The following is a 19,038-nucleotide window of genomic DNA, read 5'->3' on the forward strand; positions in this document are numbered from 1 at the left end:
TTGACTAGCGGTAGTAGCGGTACACGTTACATATATACGCGTATGATGTATGACGTTACACCCCCGTCTATAGCTCCGATCTCCGATCTTGGCTTATCGAACGCGAGACGATGAGAGCGCAACTTTGCCCCGTTCCCGAGGAAGGGATTTCTCTCGACGAAAGAGAGAGAGAGAGGGAAAGGGATAAAAACCTCTCGAACGTTCGTATAGATATTTTAAAATCTTGATAATGCGCTGAATCCGCTATTAAATTTCCTATCGATCGGATCAAGTCCGCGTCGCGTTTCACGCTTCGGGCACGGACGCGTAACGATAACGATCAAGGCAATCGAGTTATAATACACAGAAATAGTATTGGCGATAATACTCGCGCGTGCGAGCGATAAGCGATCGTGCCGGAAACATTTTACGAGACGTATAGCTGACAAAGCTGCGCTACATCTCTGGAGATGCGGTTTCAATGACGTTGCGCATGATCGCGATAAGCAGCGGCCACGCATGGTGCTACGATTACGGATAAACGCGCGGACAAAACAAAATTCATTTCACACATTTTGAAAAAAAAAATAAACGCGCGCGCATACGCACACACATATGTGCCATGCGCACGTATATATATTTATATTATATACCTCGAATTTTTCGAGGCTCAAAGTTTATATATCGATCCATTTTGATATATCAACAGGCGATATGATATAAGGCAATCGGAAGTCTGTACGCGGTGATATTGAGTTGAATCACGTTGGCTTATTCGAGGCGCGTGTATTGAGTCTAGATATTTATGATTGTTGGTTAAAAATTATATTTTTATCGATGGATCGTACGACGAGTTGGCGCGCGCTCGTCATCAATTAATTATCTCTCTCTCTGTATAATCCTTCGATCGTACATACAAAATTCGTAACAGTCGTACCTGGCACCTCGTCACACCTCGCAGATGCTAATGCTAGCCTTCAATCATCCTGATGCATTGCCTGCATGCTACAAATGCTTTGAAGCGTTCCTCTTCTCCTTCTTTCTTCACTGAAATAATTCTGCGAAGCATTCGTAGTTTACGCGTAGGTGGACCGCAGCATTGCGACGTGTTATTGTGAGTAATGTGAGTATTCGGTAATTCAGTAGTAATGACCATTGCCATTGTGACTTATCGTTGGTGACTGTTGGTGACTTGTGGCGCGACGTCAGTGACGTCACTGACGTCACGCGTCACGCGACGCGCGACGCGTCTCGAGACGACTCGCGCGCCACCCCAAAAACCTCAGTCAGGAGTCATATGACTCTGACGATAATGTCGATAATCGACAATAATCGACAGAGTAGATTCGATATTGATCGACGGTAAAAAAAAACAATGTAATGTATATATTGGTATATATATAGGTTATAGACTTGCACGTGCTTACACGTAGAAATATTTCATCAGGTAAGTATATGCGATCGTGCCAGGCAAGTGAGGCAAGTATCGTACATAAACCATTTTGTAATATGTGTAAAAGATTGGCAAAGCATGTCAAGTATCAAAGATATTGCCCGTTAAAAAGGTTATGCGCGCAAGGGAATAAATCAACGAGGTTATGCGTTCTACGACTTCTTCTTCTTCTTCTTCTTAGGTAGTGGCGAAGTCTAAAAGGCACGTGCGAGCAGACAGCCGCGGTCGCTATACTTGAAAAAATTGTTTCGTTCGACTACGACGTACGACATCACCGGTCGGGCAGTCACCAGGACCGGGCGTGACGCAAACGCAAAGTTGAAAAGTGAGGTTATGGCACGATATACGACGTGAAAGACAAAGACAGCGAGGATTCCGGGGAATCGGGAATGTCGTCGAGGAACTGGTCCGGGATGAAAGGACGTTCGTCCAGTGGCGAAAGGAGGCGTGAGGATGACGGGCGTTACGTGAAAAAGCACCTCGACGATCACAAAAGCGATAAACGCGGCTCCTCGACCTCGACGTCCTCGACGAGATCCGCGCGAGCGCGAGCGCGAAGCGGTCGAGCGCGAGAAACGCACGAGTTGTTTCCTCACGCGAGAACGTCTGAAACGTCATCCTCGGAAGCGAAAGATAGAGATAGGGTTCCTCCTCTCGACGGTCTCGACGAGGCGGAGGATATGTATTTCAGTAAATGTAAGCGCGAATTGAATAAGATTTTCATAGCGACGCCGAATCTCGTCCACGACGTCGTGGACTTTTGGAAATTCGTCGAGAAATACGAGTCCGTCACCGTCGAGAAGCGCGTGGGCGACGGTGACGACGACGCTGTGGCCGACTTCGCTCGAAATCGAAATGCCATCGGGCTCCCGGAAAAGTATCGCAAGTCCCATTGTCTAAACTTGAAGCTTGCTTTGTCCTACGGGGACGCGTTTGCCGGGATCCCGGAGACAAACGCTTCGTTGACCGACGCGCGACTGCTCAAGTTCCGAGACGTGATACTCTTGTACTTGGACTTTGAGCAAAAGGAGAAATTCGCCAAGTTGAAGAGGCTCCGAGACGCGCAAGCCAACTTGCCGGTTGCGCGATACAAAGAGGATATTATTGAGATGGTAAAGATGGAGAAAGTAATCATCGTCGCGGGAGACACCGGTTGCGGGAAATCTACTCAGATCCCTCGATATTTGTACGAAGCTGGTTTCCGGAAGATTGGTAAGCCGGTGCTTTTATCATTTTAGAGAGACCCCGTTACTCGTCTAAATACAGTCGTCTTAATATTTTCTCCTCCATCGTATATTCTGCGCTCTATATACAGCGTGCGCGCAACCCCGAAGAATAGCGTGCGTCTCATTAGCGAAACGAGTAGCTTTCGAAACATTGAGCGAGAATCTGAGTAGAGTTGGCTATCAGATACGTTTTGAGAAACAGAGGAACCGAGAGACGAACGTTACGTTTATAACGGAGGGCTTATTGTTGCGCCAGGTAGCGTGTCTCTACAACGATCTGCGACGTACGTGACGTAACGGACAGTCTAATTTTGCAACGTACAACGTGTTTTACACAGGTTTCGGATGAATCAACTTTATCCGCGTACGACGCGATAGTCTTGGACGAGGTACACGAACGTCACCTGCATGGCGATTTATTATTGGGCATTATGAAATGCATCGTTAATCAAAAACCTGACTTGAAATTAGTATTGATGTCCGCCACCATTAATATACAACTTTTTAGTAATTATTTCGCGAAGGAAAATGTTAAAATAATAGAGGTAAGTCTCTGCGGTATATTTGGTCATATATATTTATTTCAATATGTCCAAATGCTTGATCAAACGCGCGTGCGCGCGCGTTTGTGCACGTTTAAACGCTTTTCGGTACAAGCCAAATATATATATCGGGCACACCAATGGGATTTTCCATTTTCTATTTTTCATACAGGTCCCTGGCAGATTGTATCCCATTCAATTGTTCTATCGCCCTGTAACCGTAGAAGACCTCGGATACAAAAATGATCGATTTAATCCCAGTCCATATGTGCAAATAATGCAAATAATTGATCAAAAATATCCAGGTAGGGAAGCCTATATCTTAATACGATAATAATCTAAAATGAAACGAAAAAATCAGTTATAAAGGTTGTACGAAAGAGTAAAAGTAAGACATTTCTTCTCGTCCTTGTTTACCGTTTCATTTTATTCAAAGTTTCCATACGAGTACAAGTGTGAACGAATTACAACAATAGGAATATTTCAGTCGACGAAAAGGGTGATTTGTTGATATTCTTGAGCGGAATAAGTGAAATTACCGCAGTCGTAGATGCTGCCAAGGAATATAGTATAAAGAAAAATAACTGGATAGTTTTACCACTTCATAGTACTCTCTCTATCGTTGAACAAGACAAGGTATGTATATATATATATATATATATATATATATATATATATATATGTATCTTCTTCCGCGATACTATTCTGACGAATCACTTTTGTGTGCGTTGCAAAAGAATGTAAAAAAATTCTTTTCTCCTCCCTTCATTCCTAGGTATTTGATTATGCACCTGACGGTGTTAGGAAGTGCATTGTTGCAACTAATATCGCGGAAACTTCCATTACCATTGATGGAATCAGATTTGTCGCTGATAGTGGAAAAGTGAAGGAAATGAGTTACGATCCGTCGTGTAAAATGCAAAGATTGAAAGAATTTTGGATAAGCAAAGCCAGTGCGGAACAAAGAAAAGGGAGAGCAGGCAGGACTGGACCTGGGGTTTGTTACAGGTAACTCATATATATCCAATCATTTTATTATACGTGAAGGAGTATCCAGGGATAAACGAACACGTGTCCTTTTTCAGAATTTATTCGGAGGAAGAGTACAAGACGTTGGAAAAATATTCAACGCCAGAACTGCAACGTGTACCTTTAGATTCTTCACTGTTGCAGATGATAGCGATGGGACTTCCTGATGCGCGAAAGTTTCCATTTATAGAACCACCACCAGCCGATAGTCTAGAAAACGCTATACTATCCTTAAAAGATCACGTTGGTATCCTGGGCTATTTTTTGCTTTCCTCGCAAAATACCAGATATTAAGTTAACTCTTTCCTCACTAGGACGCACTTACGGCGAACGAAAAGATCACGTGTATCGGTAAAACCCTGGCTCGGCTGCCCGTTGATATCGCGATAGGGAAGATGTTAATAATGGGATCCATTTTTCATCAGGTGGAACCCGTGTTATCCGTGGCCGCTGCTCTAAGTGTACAAACACCGTTCACTAACAGGGCTTACAGGGACACCGAATGTGAGGTACGTAGCGCTAACGTATAAGCGTACTGCGTTACTAATATTGCGTATGCACGACGGAAACAATATTATTTCAGACATCTAGAAAGAAGTTGGAATCTGATCATGGTGATCCGATAACGTTATTAAATGCATTTAAAGAATGGCTGGAAGTGAAACGAGAAACGTCACAAGAATATAGAAGCAGTACGAACAGCAGCAGAAAGTGGTGCGGAAGAAGAGGTTTGGAGGAACAACGGTTCTACGAAATGACGAAATTGAGGGCTCAATTTAAAGACTTGCTCCAAGTTAGTTTATGCGTGCCTCGTACATTCCTTATATCTTACACCGTGAATGTACATTCGTTACGCGACATATCTAATACTACTTTTTGTTTGCTCTTATGTGCTGTATTCTATGTATACGTAACATCGCGTGCAGGACTGCACGTTACTCAAGAGCCTCCCAGAACCAACGTCTTCCATGACGAGTGCAGAACGTGCGATAAGGCATGGAGAATTGAAATTTTTGAAATCTCTCAAAAGAACTTACAAACAAAGTGAGCCTAAAAGGCGTAAACAGTTGAAGGTAGAAACATTCGATGTACACGTGGAGGATAATGAGGAGGATAATGGAGAGCTCGACATAAAAGATATAGAATTTCGAATGAGGAACGACTCGAGTCAGGTGCGGAATCTTTTAACGGCGTCTACCGCATGTAGCTATAAAGATCTGACAATGTTGAAGTTGATATTATGTAGTGGTTTATATCCACAATTTGCTTGCGCCGACGAGTTTAATTATTGCAAGGTAAATTACTTGAAATTATATTCCGTACGTATAGTTAATACTTAAAGACGAGAATATTTAAAGCTCAAAACTAGAAAAGATATTACGTATAGATGTGTGATATATTTTGCGCTTTCTGAATATTATAATAACGTAAAGAAAATGTTCTCAACTATATCGACAAATATAATTACGAATCGTTCTGTACTTGATTAAAATGATATATTTATGTGATAAATGTGTATCTTTAAACTATTGTCCAGTCTATAAGTGAACAATTATTTCACACAAAAGCGAAACCGTACGTTGCTTTGCATCCAATGAGCTTTTTCGGAAATCATCCACAAGTTCTGCAAATTGACGAAGCGGATATAACGCCAATGCCAGGATTTAAGAGCAAGACTCCTGTAAGCTCGAAACATCAGATATTGGCGTATCTGTAAGTCTTTATTATACATATAGCTTATAGCTCATAGCTCTGTTAATAACTTGCTGACGGTGAGTAACGTTAAACGCTTTATATAACATGCCAATATTATTGATAGATCCCTCTTGGAAACTACAAAACCGTATCTGGTAAATACTTTAAGAATGCCTGCTGCACAAACGTTGTTATTATTTGCGCATGAAATAGATACAAATAGTACGTTCTCCATGTAAGTTACTTTATAAATTTTATACGTTCCTAATGGAATAGCAACAGTTTGATAATACGATGTAAAACGGCCTTTACGTCTTATAGAATAGCATGCGATTCGTGGCTGATGTTAGAGTTTCCTGTTCCTGACAGTGGTCAAGTTTTATTATTGAAAGCTGCCAAATTAAGAAATAAATGGGATTTCTTATTAAATCAGCAATTACAAGGCAAGAAATGCATTTCAGATTAAGTTTACGCGCGCGCGCGCGTGTGTTTGTTTGCGTGTGTTTCTTTTAAGTAAATCTAGATTAACGGTGCAGTGTAAAATTATACATGTGTTACGTTGTATTAGGATCCGACAGTGCTGACGACGAAAGAAAAGATTTTAGTAAAGTTGAGCAAAGTCTTACGCACGACGTGATCGAATATATGCATACTACGATACCATATACCATAAGACGGCTGTTACCAGCCGATCTGAAAATAATGTACGTTGGCAACGGCAATAATGACACGAGTATAGAGCCTAATCCTTTCCACGCCGATTTTAAAAGTATACCAAACATACGTAAAGGTGGAGCTTATGTGACGGATAGTATCACGTATAATTGGTGAGTACTTGGAAGTACGCGGTGAAAAAATATTAATATACTGTAAGATGTGATTACTTAGATTGTCACTGTATATAGAAAATGTAAAAGTAAATATTAGCGTGGATACAATGATTAATGTTTTTAACGAAAACTTTCATTGTTACATTATAGCATAAAAGAAAGTACGTGGAGTGAACAGCTACGTGTAGAAATGCAAGAAACCGAATGGCATTGTGAAACGTGTGATCTTCGAGCACGTCTCGCGAGTATCGAAAAACTTCAACATCAGAACTCTTGCGCAATCGCAGATACGATTAGTGTCGATAAAAAGAGTGAAAATATCATACGTAAAGCTAATAGTCAAGCATACGAATGTCCTGATTGTTCGCTAACATTATATTTCACGCCTATCGAAATATTGAAGCATAAAAAATTGCACATCAAAGCAAGCTAAGACATCTATCGATTGTATATATAACGGCATTATGTATTGTTTATTAGAAGGTACTGTTTTTTACATATAACGAGTTCTCTTTTTATTTAGTAGAAATATACAACAAACGTTTCATCGAAGATTAATATGCCTATTCACAGAATTCTACATATTACCTCGCTACACACGTAAATTCAGAAGACATAAAAACAGTTATCTTCCTTTAAATATTTATACAAAATAATAAACGTAATATTCTACTATTCACAAACACTTTTCGACTCGAAAGATTATTCTTTACACAAGATTATGTATTTGAAAACGTTAGAAACGTTTACGCAATAAAAAGAGGAGAAACAGGCGAAGGGCGTTTCTCGCACGTATATAGAATGTGTAACATACATCAAGTCCATGGCAAGAAATTTGCAAACATAAAACATCCTACGATTGTATATCCTATAAAGTAAACGAACACAAATTTATCTTGCACGGTATATCGATTTTGAGATAAGAAAAATACTTTCCACTTAGAACACATATTTTCGTCACTTTCGTATCGTAACGCGATATGGTCAACGCCGTTGTGAGACACGGTCAACGCGCAATACCAATATGGCAAGGGAGTTGCAGAGGCTAATAAACGTGTGCTGACTTGGATATGTACAAAGAATAAGCAAAATATGGTTAGAAATAAACCATGTACCACAAAGACAAACATGTTCGATGGATATTTCTTTACAACAGCACTTTCGCTTTTCGCCTTGCTGTCAAAAAATCCTAACAAATACACGTCATCCCTATATTCACAAGCGAATTCTTTTATGCACTGCGACATAATATACAATATCGGGAGAGCTAAAATAAAATTTGGTATTTGTTTAACGTGATAATATCTTAAGAATCCTACATTCCAATATGTTCTTTGCACATACGAATATGCTAAAGGCAAACTAGCATTACACCACATTATATCTATACTACCTGGTAGACGTAGATTATTGTCCGTGGCATATTGTAAAATGTGAGCTGGCACGAACGACTTATCGAACGTAGAAGTACAAAATTTCATATACGTGTATATTTGTAAAAGGACAAATGGAGATAGTGATATAATCATTGTGCGTAACATGGCAAAATAGTTTTTTACGTTGCGTACGTTTAAAATATGCCACAAGACTGATAGTACGTTGTGCTTTCGTTGATGTTTTTCTATTCTTTCCGACGTGCACAACGTTTTAAGCCCGAAATATATAGGGAAGCCAATGTTGACGACACCATTTGATCTCACCAAAATTGACAAAGCCAATGGAAAACAGATGGTAGATATACCTTCGATACTTCTAAGCATGGTATAAAATGTTAAATACGCAAACATGGATTCTGAATATAGAGCCGAGAAAAATATGCTAGCCGGGTTTATACAGTAAAGTATCGCTGCTTTATACGCCGTTGTGGTATTTTGAAATACACGCTCAGTGAGATCATAAAAGATAATAGCCGACTTTACAAAACACACGAAATTAATCAAAATCGCAGCAAGGATCATCGTACTTTGGATGTTGAACGAAGGGAAGATTTTTGTCAAAATAACAGCGATAATGCGAATCATAGCTGGATACAACGGATAAAAAGCGAGAGTATTTTCATACGTGTATCCATATCTCGCAATATGTAAAAAGTACTCTCCATCCCAACGTGTAAGGCCCGTGAACAGAAAATTAATTATTCGGTCCCAGGAGGAAACTTTCTCCGCAGAAAGGTCTAAAGGTCTTTTAAACGCGTCCGCGTGATGATCGGGGATTGATACATTGAAAATTACTTGTAATATTAATATCGCGATTCTAGTGGTGATCGCGAACCAAAGAACTTTCTTTCTCGGCGCGTACATTTCGCGCTGCTTTTGCGCGAAGTGCGCTTGACGTTCTATAACCCGATAGCCCCGGACGTACATCCATCTACGCGTAATAAATTAAGAAATAAATCTCTCTCGTACGCACGTTGCTCGTGGTCTAATTATATCTGCCAGTGATTCATATTTGTGGTTTCCTGTGTGAACACTTCTATCGTCTACGACGATAGGAAGAGGAAGTAGTCTATAATCAGGCCGCTTGTAACGCACCAAACTCGGTAGAGATCACTCGGTAGAACGTGCTGCAGCTCTGAATAAATGAGTGCTGGATATTGCTGGAAAAGATCATTCTGTGTAGCGTTAATGGAGAACAACATGTATCTTGCCTTAAATTTATTCATTATCGTAATTACGTTTTCATTAATTGTTGCACAAAACGCTACAACACAACGGCAACCTCCACTTACACCTACGCTGGACCCGACGAGACGTACGTACATACATACATATGTATCTCGTACATTATATCTCAAGCTATATAAATCTGATAGCTTTGGTTGTGATCTGACGTTCTTTCTTATCTCTTACATGAAAATTCGCGCTTTACTTTTTTCTCGCGCATGTTACAGTTTCCACATATTGAATTGATATAAAAATACACTACGATATGTCTATATGCTAGATTTCAAGAAGCCAGACAAAAACGTGGTCGGTGAAACGTTCGCCAAGGACTTGACAGATTGGTTGTTTACCGGATGTTGGGGTGGAAATAACAATCAACCGTATAAATGCTCACCGTATCGCACAGCATCGACGATCGAATATCCTGGTTACGATGGATGGTACAACAACGTTGGTAGACCGGAACTAGGTGCGGTCGATACTCCGTTGTTAAGAAGACTGCCAGCAGCTTATGAAGATGGAGTGTATAAACCTTCAGGCTCTAAAAGACCGGAACCATTAGAGATAAGTGAGAAGCTGTTGAGCGGAAAAATTGGATCTAAATCAAGAACGGGGAGAAACGCTCTACTTGTATTTTTCGGTACGCGAAAAACCGCGTCGTCTTACACAATCTTGCGTATCTTAAAACGTGCATTATTATTATTTGTAAATACCTCGAGAATATAACATATTATATCATATCATATGATATGTATGTATGTTATGTCAAATATGTTATGTATATAAATTTCAAATCTCTCTCTCTCTCTCTCTCTCTCTCTCTCTCTCTCTCTCTCTCTCTGTGTCTGCGCAATTTGAAAAAATATGTGCTCAACAGGTCAACAGGTGGTGGAGGAAATTTTAGATGCTCAGAGACCAGCTTGCCCGCCCGAGTATATTAACATAAAAATTCCGAAAAACCATCGATACAGAATAAATAAACCGGGGCACACGGAAATGCCTGTTTTACGTACACGGTACGATCATCGGACGGGCCATTCGCCGAACAATCCTCGTCAACAGGTATGACACGAGCTCCTCTCCGACACGGCTTTCCGAGCGTGCACAGATTTAAATAGCGTGCGATTGCAGCTGAACGAGATCACGCCATTCTTAGACGGTGGATTGATCTACGGTACATCCAAAGCGTGGTCCGACGTTTTAAGAACGAACACCGGGGGAATATTGCAGGAGGACGGGCAACTTGCGTCGTCGGCGTTTCCTCTGTATCCGGACTACAACACCGTTAGATTACCGATGGCCAATCCACCGCCGCCTATTCATCATCACCAATATGTCTCGCGACATTACACCGAGAGCGTCACCAGATATTTCAGTGAGTGAGAAAGTTTATTCTGCAACAAATAACAGACAGAGATACGTGCTAAGACGTTTGTCAGAATTTTGTGCCGCAGATGCGTTTAGCGTAGTCGGCTATATGATGATCCTTCGGAGTACATTCGTACTCGATCTTCTCCGAATAAGGCATCGGGACGTCGATGCCGGCGCATCGGACCGCAGGTGCGTCGAGCTGAAAAAAGACTGGATTCTCCATGACTGTCGCGACAATCTCGGATCCTACTCCGCATCTAGGCCAGCCCAGTTCAACGGTCATTAGTCTATGCGTTTTGCCGATCGACTTGAATACCGTGTCCCAGTCTAAGGGTCTTAGCGATCGTAGATTGATAACTTCCGCCTCGATACCTTGCCCGGCCAACAGCTCGGCCGCTTGAAGCGTATACACGTACGCCTGGCCGTGCGTCACTAGAGTGATGTGCTTGCCAGGCTTCTCCACCTTGGCCTTGCCGATAGGTATCTGGTAGTCCTTGTCCATAGCTTGGTCGGATACGGGAAACTCAATGTTGTAAAGTAGCTCGCTCTCCAGCATGATGACAGGATCGGGATCTCGTACAGCCGCCTTCAAGCAGCCCCTGTAATCCTCGCAGGTCGACGGCGACACGACCTTCAAGCCGGGCGCGCTCATGAACCACGCGGCAAAGCACTGAGAATGCTGCGCGGCCAAACCTTTGGCGTTACCGTTCGGACCGCGAAATAGGATGGGAACGGGAAATCTCCCGGCGGACATGTAGAGATTCTTCGCGGCGCCATTGATAATACGGTCGATGGCTTGCATGGAGAAATTGAAGGTCATAAACTCGCATATCGGCCTTAAGCCCAGGAGCGCCGCGCCGATGGCGATACCACAGAATCCAGCCTCCGTGATCGGCGTGTCGATCAACCGCTTGTCGCCGTACTTCTTCCAGAGACCGCGCGTTATCTTGTAAGCGCCGTCGTATTCCGCGACCTCCTCACCTATTATGAATACCCTTTCGTCCCGAGCCAGCTCCTCGTCGAGGGCCGTATTCAACGCGTCGCGCACTGTCATCTTCGTCATCGATCTGCGGAACGCTTGGCTTTCGCCAAGGGTACGCTGCCTCGTTACTCTCGTCAGCATTCCTTTACTTACAGCACTCCTCGATAGTCGAGAGAGATGCATCTTGAACGACGTTATATTTCTACCCTTCTATTCACGCGGCAGAAGCAACGCTTGTTGATTCGCCGTCAACACGCGTGCGTGCGTGTGCATGTGTGTTTCAGAATTAGGAAATCCTCGAGGGAACGAAAATCCGTTCTTGCTCACTTTCGGTATAATATGGTTCAGATGGCACAATTTCGTGGCATCTCACATTAAACGCCTCAATCCAAAGTGGTCGAGCGACAAAGTTTACAACGAGGCCCGTAAGTGGGTGATAGCGGTTCAGCAACACATTGTCGTCAACGAATGGTTACCTTCGTGGCTGGACGATAGGCTTCCTGCGTATGAAGGTAAGAAAGATCAACTTTCTATTTCACTATTACGCGACAGATAAGCACGTCATACAAGAAGAGCAGCTGCTGCTCTTACGCTATATGCGATCCAAATGACACGTTGTTCGTTGTTCAAAGGTTACAATCCCACGATTGATCCGCAGATAGATCAATTTTTCCAATCGGCTGCTTTCCGCTTCGGGCATACCTTGGTTCCACCAGGTAAGCAACGCGCGCAACTTCTTATTAACTCGACTATTATTATTGCAAGCAACGCTCCAGTTGACAGCTCCACTAAAATCAAACGGGCAATATTACGTTTTGCATTATGGCCCATTTGCTCTTATTCACGTGTTTGCGTCGTTCTTTTCATTCACGTGTATGTATGTACATACAAGATGATGCAAAAAAGATATAAAATTTTTAATAATGAACGCAGGGGGGAGGGGAGGTTTAATATTTAATTAAGCCTCCGCATCACGTAAAAATCATTATGGAAATCATGTAAAGCTGCGCGTTATAATACCCTACGGGTGTGTGCCTCGTTATAATAGTTATAATACGTGTAATAATAATGAACGAACATCGACACGAGATAATCGCAATAATCATCCTATTGTGTCCAGGTGTGTACTTACGCAACTATGGGAGAAATAATTGTTCCTTGGAATCACACCCAATTAGAACATGCAACAATTACTGGATGTCACAGGTATCTTGCACGGACAATTACATTACACATTACACATGTTTTGTGTATCATGTTTTGATTTTCGACGTCGATTACGACGTTACGACGTTCGAAACGTGTACGTGCGTAATGTACATGATGAATCGTTGTACTTAGAATTCTCTCCATGCCAATTTAACAAGAATAAAGGATGTTATCGATGTGGAGAAATTACTAATGGGAATGGCTATTCAATTATGCGAGGAGGAAGATCATAAAATCGTTGAAGATCTACGGGGCAGTTTGTTCGGTCCATTAGAATTTTCCAGAAGAGATTTAATGGCACTTAATATTCAGAGAGGACGTGACCATGGGGTACCTGATTACAATAGTGCCCGTCGTGCCTACGGTCTGGCGGAAGTTAAAAACGTATCCCATTTTAATCGCGTGAATGTCACGGTACGTTATATAAAACTCATTTCTCCTATATTTGTGCCGCGGCACACGATAAAAGATACACATTATTCGTGTTTCGGGTAAGGTCCGGGAGGAGTTTCTCAGATTGTACAACAATTCGTTCGATGACGTGGATGTCTGGGTAGGCGGAATACTAGAGACTGGTGATGGACCCGGAGAGTTGTTTCAAAGAATCATTCGTGATCAGTTTCAGCGAATACGCGACGGTGACAGGTTTTGGTATAATAATACCGCAAATAGGTGCGTACGTGTAACGTCCTGTTTCAGTTTACCTCCTCCCATTTCACGTTTGCATATCATATCCTCCATATGATTTTCTTTGTAGACTTTTCACCGACAAGGAAGTTGAAAGACTGGAACACGTATCGTTTTACGATGTCCTAATGTGTACCACTAAGATGGACTGGAATGATATTCCAAAGAATCCTTTCAGAGTTCCTACCACAGGTAAAGAAAGAGATACATGTTGACGCGTGTGTGTGTGTGTGTGTGTGTGTATAACGTCGCAATGGTTGATGGTTATTTAAAATAACTAGATATAGATATGTCGCTGCTTTTACAGCGAATGACATACATCCCAGTTGTATCAATAATAAAATTGTGAAAGAAGGCAGATGTACAAATGGTCCCTGTTTTCACGCCGATCAAATAGACGACGACACAATTGAGACGTGCACAGAGCTTGGAACTTATGATTTTTTCTCGAACAGCGGCATATCCTTCATCTTTACATTCTTAGGTGTATCAACGTTGTTTTGTGGTAAAAATCCAGTTACTCCCATTCAGGTCTCTTGTGACGATGTCACATCACTTAATCCTAATACTACGTTTGACGCAGGTTTTATTACATTAATCGGTTTTAAAATACAATTCAAAGATAAGAAATCAGCGAAAGAAAATGTTATGCATAGAAAAGTAGACCATAGTGATAACATAGGTATTATACATACCGGTAAGTTTTCAACAAGCACGTATGTCATACATGTATGTCATATCTCACACGTGTATTAACGAAGATATTGTTTCGTCAACAGCTAGCGAATGGCAAGAGCCAAGAGCTTCTCTGAGATGCGTAATATTAGTGCCAAACGTAAGAGAGAATCAACTGGAGGTGAAAAATCAATTGGGGCACCTGATACGGGCGGTGGATTTTCCATCCAATAGCACGGTCACGGTATCTTTTTCCTTTCCTTCCTTTTCTTTTTCTTTTTCTTCACGGATACATCAATAACATACGCGCCACCTTCTTCTTTCCTCTTACAGATTTACTGTGCATCTGACAGTCATTATATGTTGATTCCTGTACATCACAGTTACGACTTAGTGCTAAAGTTCGATTCTGACTTTTTGAGAACCGCATTTATAAAAGCATTTGAAAAATTTATATCAGAAATCTCAACGTCCGGGGATGCAAGCTTAGAGCAAATGATAACTAATACCACGCATGCGGCACTACTTAAGCAAGCGATAACCAAGAAGCACCGTCAAAAAAAATTAGAAATGTTTTTCCGTGTTGTATTTGCGCAGGTATATCTCTTTTCTCTCTTTTTCTTTGTTGAAATAAACGTAAGACAAAAAATATATTTAAATAATATCTTATTTAACTAGAACTTTTATCGAGACTCTTAATACATGTCCGCGAAATGTCTTCAGGCATTCCATATCGCGCATACGGAAGAAGAAATTTTAAAAATAGGTTCGAAAGAGGCACAAGAAGTAATTTATACCGAGTTGACCATCATAGAATTTGCGGAAGCCCTGAGTATGCGACCGGACGCCGAGTTCGTAAAGAAGGTGACCGTTGTGTCAACGAACACGTTGCGCTAACGATCCGAATACGTCAAAGATATCGAAAGATTTTTATGTTTGCAGATATTTCATCTAGTGGACAAGGATAGAAACGGCTTCATATCGTTTCGGGAGTTTGTCGATATGTTGGTGATATTTCTGAAGGGTTCTGCTGAGGAGAAGATGAAGTTGATGTTTGACATGTACAACATCGATAATACAGGAAGACTGCACAGAGAAGAGTTCTCAAATATGTTAAGGTTGTACGCCTTATCACGCGTCTACATCTAAACAACGCTTTCATGTGCATCTACTGCATATATGTGATGTATCACAGTATTACAGTACCTACGTTATTGTTAAACATATACATGTATGTAGATCATTTATGGAGACCGTCAACGCTGACGTCACGGACGATGAGCTGGAAGCTTTGGTGCAATCCATGATGTATCACGCTGACTTGGCGACGAAAGAGTGGATAACGCTACAAGACTTTCAGCAGATACTAAATGACTTTAATGATAAATTTAATTACGCGGAATTGGAATTCAACGTGCCTACGGACGGGAAAAGCAACAGGAAACTTCACGCGGGCGTGAAGACAGTTAGATCGACGTTTATTGGCGAGGTACAAAAGGCGGTGGAGAGTCTGTATGCCGATCCAAGCGAATTGCAATCCAGAGTCGAGGGCAAAGTTGAAAGCGTTGAACGAGATGCAAAGGAAGAGAAAAGTACGAGCGTAATTATCGACAAGGACGAAAATATTGTCGAAGAAATGGAGAGACACTCGGACGATTATTGGTATCCTATAATGAAGTACCTTGCTAATAAACGACTGCAGATATTCTGGGCATGTTTATACACTTTGTTCCTGCTTGGGATTTTCGCGGAACGAGTATATTGTACGTCCTTCGAGTCACGCCAATCTTTTTCACAGTGAATCTCTAACTTGAATTTTTTATCGCGCTTCGCGCGATGGTAAACGATCCGCTTTTACAGATTACTCCGTACAACGGGAACATTCTGGTTTGAGACGGATATTAGGCTACGGCTTGACTATAACGAGAGGTGCAGCGTCAGCTATGATGTTTACTTATTCTACGTTATTAATTATGATGTGTCACAACACTATCACTATTCTGAGGACCACAACTCTGCACGTCTACATTCCCTTCGATTCAGCGATCGAAATGCACAAGTATATCGCTTGTTGGGCACTGGTGTTTACCGGTGAGATATTCCTATTCAAAGTTGCATGTATCCTTACCTGACACACACACACACACACACACACACACACACACACAGCCACGTAAGTCTTCTCTTTTTACTTTTAATACTTTTAGCGTTACATACAATTGGACATGGCTTCAACTTTTATCACATATCTACGCAAACTGCCGATGATCTGACGTGTTTATTTCGCAATTATTTCCACGCGTGAGTTTACTTTGCCTTTTTTAATTATTTCACGTACTTACAATTTTGTTTTGTCATACGCATTTGTTTGTGCCTAAAATGTACCGATGATTCGTCGTTGCATGACGTTTATTAACGTGATCTAGGACGCACGAACTTCCCAAGTTCCATTACTGGTGTTGGGGTACAATGACAGGTATAACGGGAATATTTTTAACCATTTTGACTGGCGTAATATTTGTGTGCTCGTTACCGATGGTACGCAAATCATTCTATAACTGGTTCTCTTTTGTACACTCCTTGTACCCAGCTTTCTATATACTGATGATTTTACACGGCAGTGGAAGATTAGTACAGGTAATATTGATGTATTTTTTGTATACATATGATAAATAATAAACGTCAGTTGTATTTTTGTACACTTGAAACGTAATTATTTGCATTACCGGTGGTTGCGTAACTGTGAAAATCCATTTTATCTTACCATTTGATAGGAGCCATACTTTCATTATTTCTTTCTGGGGCCAGCTATTCTATTTATTCTCGATAAAGTCGTAACTGTAACTAGAACAACGACAGAAATACCAATACTCAAAGCAGAAATTCTGCCATCAGGTACTTCTTAAGCTTAAGTAACTTGTCTACTTCCTCATGTACATATATGTCATATATGTCGTAGGTGTAACGTGTATAACATTTCTCAGACCTTTAAATTTTCAATATAAATCTGGTCAGTGGATTAGAATAGCATGCCCAGCGTTACAGACAAATGAGTATCATCCGTTTACTTTATCTTCCGCGCCACACGAAACGAATTTAAGTATACACGTACGAGCGGTCGGACCATGGACCACAAATATTAGGGAGAAACTAGATCTATGCGCAATGTCTAATGAAAACTTACCGATGGTAAGCCTAATGATTATTATTGTATATTGCAGTTTATTTATTGCTATATATATATATATATATACACACACATCTGCATATTTGCACATTGGATAATAAATGATTTGCTATATATAACGTAATGAAGTTTTTATGTCATGTCATGTCACGTCATATTATCCGTTTATCTCGATAGATTCACATAGATGGCCCGTATGGAGAAGGTCACCAAGATTGGGACAAATATCAAGTGGCAATCATGGTCGGTGGTGGTATAGGTGTCACGCCCTTTGCATCGATACTCAAAGATATCGTTTTTAAGTCCACGTGCAAGTTAAACTTTGGTTGCAAGAAGGTACGAACATCGCCATCGATACTACGATGGTAAAAAGAAGAACTGTCCTAAAATTTCTATACGTATTCCATATGTATAGGTATATTTCCTTTGGGTAACGAGAACGCAAAAACAATTTGAATGGATGGTCGACATATTGAGAGAGCTCGAAAAAGTAGACGTCAATAAAACAGTAACTACTCATATTTTTGTTACTCAATTCTATCAAAAATTCGACCTACGTACGATACTTTTGGTAAGAAACGTATCTAACGTGATAAGCGCAGCTGTGTTATCGTTTAGCTTGACAAGATTTCATCATAAATAATGTTAATTAAATTTACTTTCAGTATATTTGTGAACGTCATTTTCAAAAGATTTCAACGAAGTCTCTGTTTACGGGCTTAAAAGCTGTGACGCATTTTGGGCGACCCAAGTTTTCTCAATTTTTCCTATCTATACAGAAGTTACATCCTACTGTAAGTTACATCCTCCTTCATTATTATTATTGTCATTATTTATCGTAATAGTAGTAGTCGTTGGTTGTTGTAGTTGTTGTTATTATATAAATCACCGTCAACAGATGATATTAATTCTATGTCACATAATCCCTCTAGAATCTTACTAGCTGTATCAACGGCTTTCACGTTTTTAACGTATACATGGACATAGGTATAATGCGTAGTCGAAACAATTTTTGTTCCAGGCAAATAAGATTGGTGTTTTCAGTTGCGGAACACCAGCTGTGACACAAGCAGTAGACGCAGCTTGTAAAGCGATTAATCTAACAGAACGTAACGATACGTTATTTCAGCATCATTATAAAAGCTTCTAAGTTATTTAGTATAATATTTTGTATCCGTTTACGGAGACTCAAATGTGTATTTTTCATATATCACGTATAATTTTTATATATCTTTATTTTTCTCAACTGGTATTTCTCTAATGACGTACATTCATAAAATAATTTTGATTACGACATAAACTCCATGTTGTATTTGCATTAATGTTAAAATATCACAAGATAAATGAGTATTTTCTACATTAACCACGTGAACAATGTGTGTGTGTGTGTGTGTATGCGCGCGCGCGCGCGCGTGTCGCATCATTCATTAATATCAATAAACGTGTGTGATAATAAAAATTTAAATATTCCTTGACACTCCCAAATTGCAATATTCTTTCACATAACCTA

At 40.7% G+C, this 19,038-nt stretch overlaps 4 protein-coding genes across 8 annotated transcripts; 2 read left to right on the top strand and 2 right to left on the bottom strand.

Annotated features, from left to right (window-relative positions):
• The first annotated feature begins 1,287 nt into the window (after positions 1–1,287).
• On the top strand, positions 1,288–7,925 carry LOC143894064 (putative ATP-dependent RNA helicase DHX34). 4 transcript variants are annotated; one of them, XM_077400101.1, is made up of 16 exons: positions 1,288–1,426; positions 1,614–2,644; positions 2,748–2,914; positions 2,997–3,203; positions 3,373–3,505; positions 3,688–3,836; positions 3,976–4,208; positions 4,286–4,472; positions 4,544–4,738; positions 4,813–5,022; positions 5,156–5,524; positions 5,767–5,942; positions 6,049–6,159; positions 6,246–6,367; positions 6,493–6,751; positions 6,905–7,925. In XM_077400101.1, the coding sequence occupies exons 2-16, from the start codon at positions 1,822–1,824 to the stop codon at positions 7,185–7,187; spliced, it is 3,624 nt and encodes a 1,207-aa protein (XP_077256227.1). In that variant the 5' UTR covers positions 1,288–1,426; positions 1,614–1,821; the 3' UTR covers positions 7,188–7,925. The 4 variants fall into 4 exon arrangements, 3 of the variants coding, with proteins under 3 accessions (XP_077256227.1, XP_077256225.1, XP_077256228.1); XM_077400099.1 differs by having other exon boundaries at positions 1,346–1,462; positions 1,618–2,644; XM_077400102.1 differs by lacking the exon at positions 1,288–1,426 and having other exon boundaries at positions 1,480–2,644; positions 4,655–4,738.
• On the bottom strand, positions 7,209–9,953 carry Pig-v (phosphatidylinositol glycan anchor biosynthesis class V). Its single transcript, XM_077400122.1, has 2 exons — positions 9,812–9,953; positions 7,209–9,350 (listed from the first exon to the last, which is right to left on the bottom strand). Exon 2 carries the CDS (start codon positions 9,115–9,117, stop codon positions 7,570–7,572), a length of 1,548 nt encoding a protein of 515 aa, XP_077256248.1. The 5' UTR covers positions 9,118–9,350; positions 9,812–9,953; the 3' UTR covers positions 7,209–7,569.
• LOC143894063 (dual oxidase 2-like) lies at positions 9,295–19,005 on the top strand. Of its 2 annotated transcripts, XM_077400097.1 has the most exons (26): positions 9,295–9,505; positions 9,698–10,057; positions 10,295–10,479; positions 10,549–10,792; positions 12,055–12,282; positions 12,403–12,486; positions 12,891–12,976; positions 13,112–13,393; positions 13,476–13,651; positions 13,737–13,858; positions 13,974–14,171; positions 14,250–14,363; positions 14,446–14,585; positions 14,675–14,938; positions 15,065–15,205; positions 15,284–15,459; positions 15,581–16,104; positions 16,202–16,432; positions 16,549–16,642; positions 16,768–16,978; positions 17,116–17,236; positions 17,301–17,530; positions 17,706–17,864; positions 17,944–18,099; positions 18,194–18,322; positions 18,550–19,005. In XM_077400097.1, the coding sequence occupies exons 1-26, from the start codon at positions 9,334–9,336 to the stop codon at positions 18,676–18,678; spliced, it is 4,956 nt and encodes a 1,651-aa protein (XP_077256223.1). In that variant the 5' UTR covers positions 9,295–9,333; the 3' UTR covers positions 18,679–19,005. The 2 variants fall into 2 exon arrangements, with proteins under 2 accessions (XP_077256223.1, XP_077256224.1); XM_077400098.1 differs by lacking the exons at positions 17,116–17,236; positions 17,706–17,864; positions 17,944–18,099; positions 18,194–18,322; positions 18,550–19,005 and having other exon boundaries at positions 17,301–17,440.
• Positions 10,786–12,056, bottom strand: LOC143894076 (pyruvate dehydrogenase E1 component subunit beta, mitochondrial). Its single transcript, XM_077400141.1, has one exon. The coding sequence runs from the start codon at positions 11,951–11,953 to the stop codon at positions 10,853–10,855; it is 1,101 nt and encodes a 366-aa protein (XP_077256267.1). The 5' UTR covers positions 11,954–12,056; the 3' UTR covers positions 10,786–10,852.
• Positions 19,006–19,038: the final 33 nt, after the last annotated feature.

This window comes from Temnothorax americanus, unplaced genomic scaffold, assembly GCF_048541705.1.
Source record: "Temnothorax americanus isolate GAGA-0224 unplaced genomic scaffold, ASM4854170v1 Scaffold13, whole genome shotgun sequence".
Classification (NCBI taxonomy): domain Eukaryota; kingdom Metazoa; phylum Arthropoda; class Insecta; order Hymenoptera; family Formicidae; genus Temnothorax; species Temnothorax americanus.

Coding starts and splice junctions, on each gene's coding strand:
- Pig-v (XM_077400122.1), bottom strand. CDS start 9,117: ATGTACGTCCGGGGCTATCGGGTTATAGAACGTCAAGCGCACTTCGCG.
- LOC143894063 (XM_077400097.1), top strand. CDS start 9,334: ATGAGTGCTGGATATTGCTGGAAAAGATCATTCTGTGTAGCGTTAATG. Junction 9,506..9,697: donor TACGCTGGACCCGACGAGAC/GTACGTACATAC, acceptor TCTATATGCTAG/ATTTCAAGAAGCCAGACAAA. Junction 17,237..17,300: donor AGCAGAAATTCTGCCATCAG/GTACTTCTTAAG, acceptor TATATGTCGTAG/GTGTAACGTGTATAACATTT.
- LOC143894076 (XM_077400141.1), bottom strand. CDS start 11,953: ATGCATCTCTCTCGACTATCGAGGAGTGCTGTAAGTAAAGGAATGCTG.
- LOC143894064 (XM_077400101.1), top strand. CDS start 1,822: ATGTCGTCGAGGAACTGGTCCGGGATGAAAGGACGTTCGTCCAGTGGC. Junction 3,837..3,975: donor CTATCGTTGAACAAGACAAG/GTATGTATATAT, acceptor CTTCATTCCTAG/GTATTTGATTATGCACCTGA. Junction 5,525..5,766: donor ACGAGTTTAATTATTGCAAG/GTAAATTACTTG, acceptor ACTATTGTCCAG/TCTATAAGTGAACAATTATT.